This window comes from Chinchilla lanigera, unplaced genomic scaffold, assembly GCF_000276665.1.
Source record: "Chinchilla lanigera isolate Chin_1 unplaced genomic scaffold, ChiLan1.0 scaffold00147, whole genome shotgun sequence".
Classification (NCBI taxonomy): Eukaryota; Metazoa; Chordata; class Mammalia; order Rodentia; family Chinchillidae; genus Chinchilla; species Chinchilla lanigera.
Genome location: NW_004955548.1, coordinates 82764 through 86128, shown reverse-complemented (window position 1 = coordinate 86128; position 3365 = coordinate 82764). Strand labels below are relative to the sequence as shown.

General features: G+C 39.4%; 1 protein-coding gene across 1 annotated transcript in view; it reads left to right on the top strand.

Annotated features, from left to right (window-relative positions):
* The window catches only part of Tmsb15a (thymosin beta 15a), a 2196-nt gene extending 466 nt beyond the window's left edge, over positions 1-1730 (top strand). Inside the window, 4 exon segments of the mRNA XM_013508517.1 lie at positions 409-517; positions 1147-1233; positions 1236-1262; positions 1684-1730. Of these exon segments, the coding sequence (XP_013363971.1) occupies positions 1164-1233; positions 1236-1262; positions 1684-1730 (144 nt within the window). The 5' untranslated portion in view covers positions 409-517; positions 1147-1163.
* The last annotated feature ends 1635 nt before the right edge of the window (positions 1731-3365 follow it).

Below are 3365 nucleotides of genomic sequence, written 5' to 3'. Positions count from 1 at the left end.
CCCGGCGGCCTCTGGCTGGACTCCTGGCAGTCGCAGCGCTCCTGAGAAACCGGCCTGTGCGCCGCGCCCTGCCGCACTTCCGTGCTAATCTCGGTTTCCTGGCTGTGAGACTGGCTGCTGCTCGCTTGGGACCAAAAGAGGGTCTTAGGCTCAGTGTAACTGGGGGAGCGGCCTGTTGTTTGGGCCTTCCGGCAGCTTGGGGGCCGCTGCACTCTACCCTGCGCCCCAGAAGTGTCTTGCCTCCCCAGGGTGGGACCAGACACTCGCAGGAGAGCGCTCCCTGGGGACTTGTGGCATCTCCTAGTGTCTCTTCTGGGCGCAGGAAAGGTGTTCAGCGGCCGCCAAGCATTGCATCACGTCTGCAGCCACACACCTCTGACCCTTATCTCATTGCCTTTCCCGTTGCAGAGAAAACGTTGAAAGAAGACAACTTTTTGGCTTCCCCCTCCTGTTGGAGTCCTGAGTCTGATTCCATACTCCTTCTTACAGCATTTACAAACCAGTGCCACAGAACCTGGTATGAGAAATGCAATTAGTTATGACCGGATTAAATGGCTCCCTTTCTTATTGTAGTGCCTTGATGTAGTTTGTAGACATTTAAAATGGAAAGAAATTAGTACAGTGTCATAGGCCACTGTGTGTGTGTGTGTGTGTGTGTGTGTGTGTGTCAGAGAGAGAGACAGAGAGAGAGAGAGATCGTCCTCATTCGCCAGGAAAAATGCTCCCCCAAAAGTAATTGAATAGAAAATAAAGATATCCCAATAGTGGTATGTCCTGTTACAAAATCATTACCTAGCCAAATCCAACCATTTTGTTTTGTTTTTGCTCTTTTATCCCTATCTGCTCACGTGCTTTATTATTTCTACTTTACCTTGGCTGTGATTTAAAACAGTTAGACATATCGCCTCTGGGTTTCTAGAGCATCTGGTTTCTAGCGCATCCTCATTCACTGTCACTTACTGCCTACCAGAGAAGGGATAGTGATGTGGAATTGAAAGTATTCTAATAGAAATATAATTTTTATAAGATTTGTTGCTAATTTCCTGTGGAAAATCAGCAGGTAAAATTAGTGTTGCTAGTAAGTGTAACAATTTTTACCTGTAAACTGTTATTATCATGATAATCATTCCCGTTAATTTTTTGCAGTCTTTCTTTTAGTCAAAATGAGTGATAAGCCAGACTTGTTGAAAGTGGAGAAGTTTGTTAGATTGAAACTGAAGAAAACTAATACTGAAGAAAAAATACTCTTTTCTCAAAGGAAAGTAAGTCATAGGGGTTTCTGATGCAGGTAAACAAAGGTAAATTATGAGCGGTTCAGTAAATAAACCTCTGTTCTAAATTTTGCCAAAATGTAAGCAATAATTAAAACATGTTTAGTGTACCTGTTAAAAATGTCAAATAATTGTCTTCTTACTTGGATTATATACATAAGATAGGTCCTAGTAGCAATGGGAAAATAGTTTTTTGTTGGAAAATTGTCAAAATTAATCTTGGACTATTGAACTTAGCACAAAAGTTTAGTAGGATTTGTTTACTTTATATTTATTACACACTGTGGTTTTGGCCCTCTCTATCTGATGACAAGATAAAGTGTGTTAGAATTTACATCTAAAAGGGACCAAAGCCACATGTGTTTGGAAAGTGATATTATATGGGCATTAAACCTTCTTTGCTTCCTTGCAGTTAGGAAGTGGGACCTGGTTGAAAAAGGTCGGTCAGTGCAGGCCTAAACCGAAGGCCTTACTGAGGCCTTTATTGGCACCTGACATTTCTGTTTGCTGGACAACATGAGGTGAGCAGTTTTTCTCCATCCAGGCCTTTCCGGCGTGCTGTTTCTGTGTGCAAGCCTGCTGAACATAAGTTCACACTACTGAAATTCGAATCAAAATAAACTTGCTCAACTGTCAGGCATCGGGTGTTTTGTCCCACCAATGACAAAAGTGACTAAGACAACATGTTTAAAGCTTCAGTGCATTTAAGGGTCCCAGATTCCTGGGTTCTGTTTTGTTCTCTAGAATTACAGCTTATTGGAGAAACTCTCAAATGTATTTTTAAATGCTGGTGAATACCTTTTGTCATGTCAGTCTTATTTCACAATTCCAGAGTTAGTCAAAATTGTCTGAAAAGGTGTAATTTCTTAATTATTTAAGAAAAGCGACATCTGAGGAAAATACTTCATTTGTCCCTCAACCTTAGAATGATCCCTGGGAAGTGATAATATTATAAATCTACTTCTCAAATAGAAGAAAGGTACAATGTAGATTCTAGTAAATGTTCAAGTAGTTAACATGCATGCACGTGTGAGGCCCCTCAATGTGGAGGGGGATGTGGAGGATGTGTGGTTAATGTTTTGACATTCTAAATTCAGAGCATGTATGGCTGCCTTCAGTTACTTAAAAAAGATGTTTTGGAAGAAACTGAACTTAATATTAAGAAAATACCCTTATAATTTTTTTTGTGTTTTTTTCTTCCTAGCTATCCAGCAAGAGAAAAAATGTGTACAGACATTCTAAAGTGGAGATCTTCTCCCAAGAGCAAATTTCAACATTGCGTGAGAGTTTTGTTTTGGGGCTTGTGTTTTGTAGGCCTGTGTTTGATGCACCTTGTGATGGCTTCAAACCTATATCCCCTGGCTAAGAAGTCATCAGTAACCAATATTCCCTTCAATCCATTTTTAAATTTCTCATTGCTGCACAAATTCTAGCTGGCAGATGCTGTCAGTAATCTCAGCCTGTTGTGTGTGTGGCTCTTGCACCTCTATAAGTCAAACCAGTTTTAACGTACTTGTAATCTTCACGGAGTTGTGCAGTTTTGCAGCTTTTAACAGTTTATTTGCATTTTAATGTTACAATAAAATAATGACTATAGTCCTTATCTTGAAACTCATGTGGTACATTCTTGGTGGTCTTTTAAGGAATGAAAAGTATATAAATGTACCCTTTTCAGCCATATAAAGTAGTTGAAGGAAACTATGGTAGTGAATTATTCATGTGAAAAATAGTCTCTTCTACCTTCTACCCTACCTTGATGAATTTTGATCTGGGATTTCAGGTATGCATCCAGAACTATGAGAAAATAAATTTACTTTATCTAAGCTACCCAGTCTGCAGTGTTTTGTCATGGCAGCCAAAATTGACTAATGTAATGAGGGAAACATATAAGTGAGCATGTTCCAATCCCTGCCTTTGAACAATACTTTTTCATCTTGAGTTTATAAAAGCCAATTACATATAATCACATGAATGAAAAGTGTTAGCATTTGGATGTATAAACACCTGAAATATGGACCTTAATCTAGACTAACATGTTTTGTACAAAAAAGGATTATGCCATTTGTACCTGTTCGCAACCTTAAGTATTTTCTT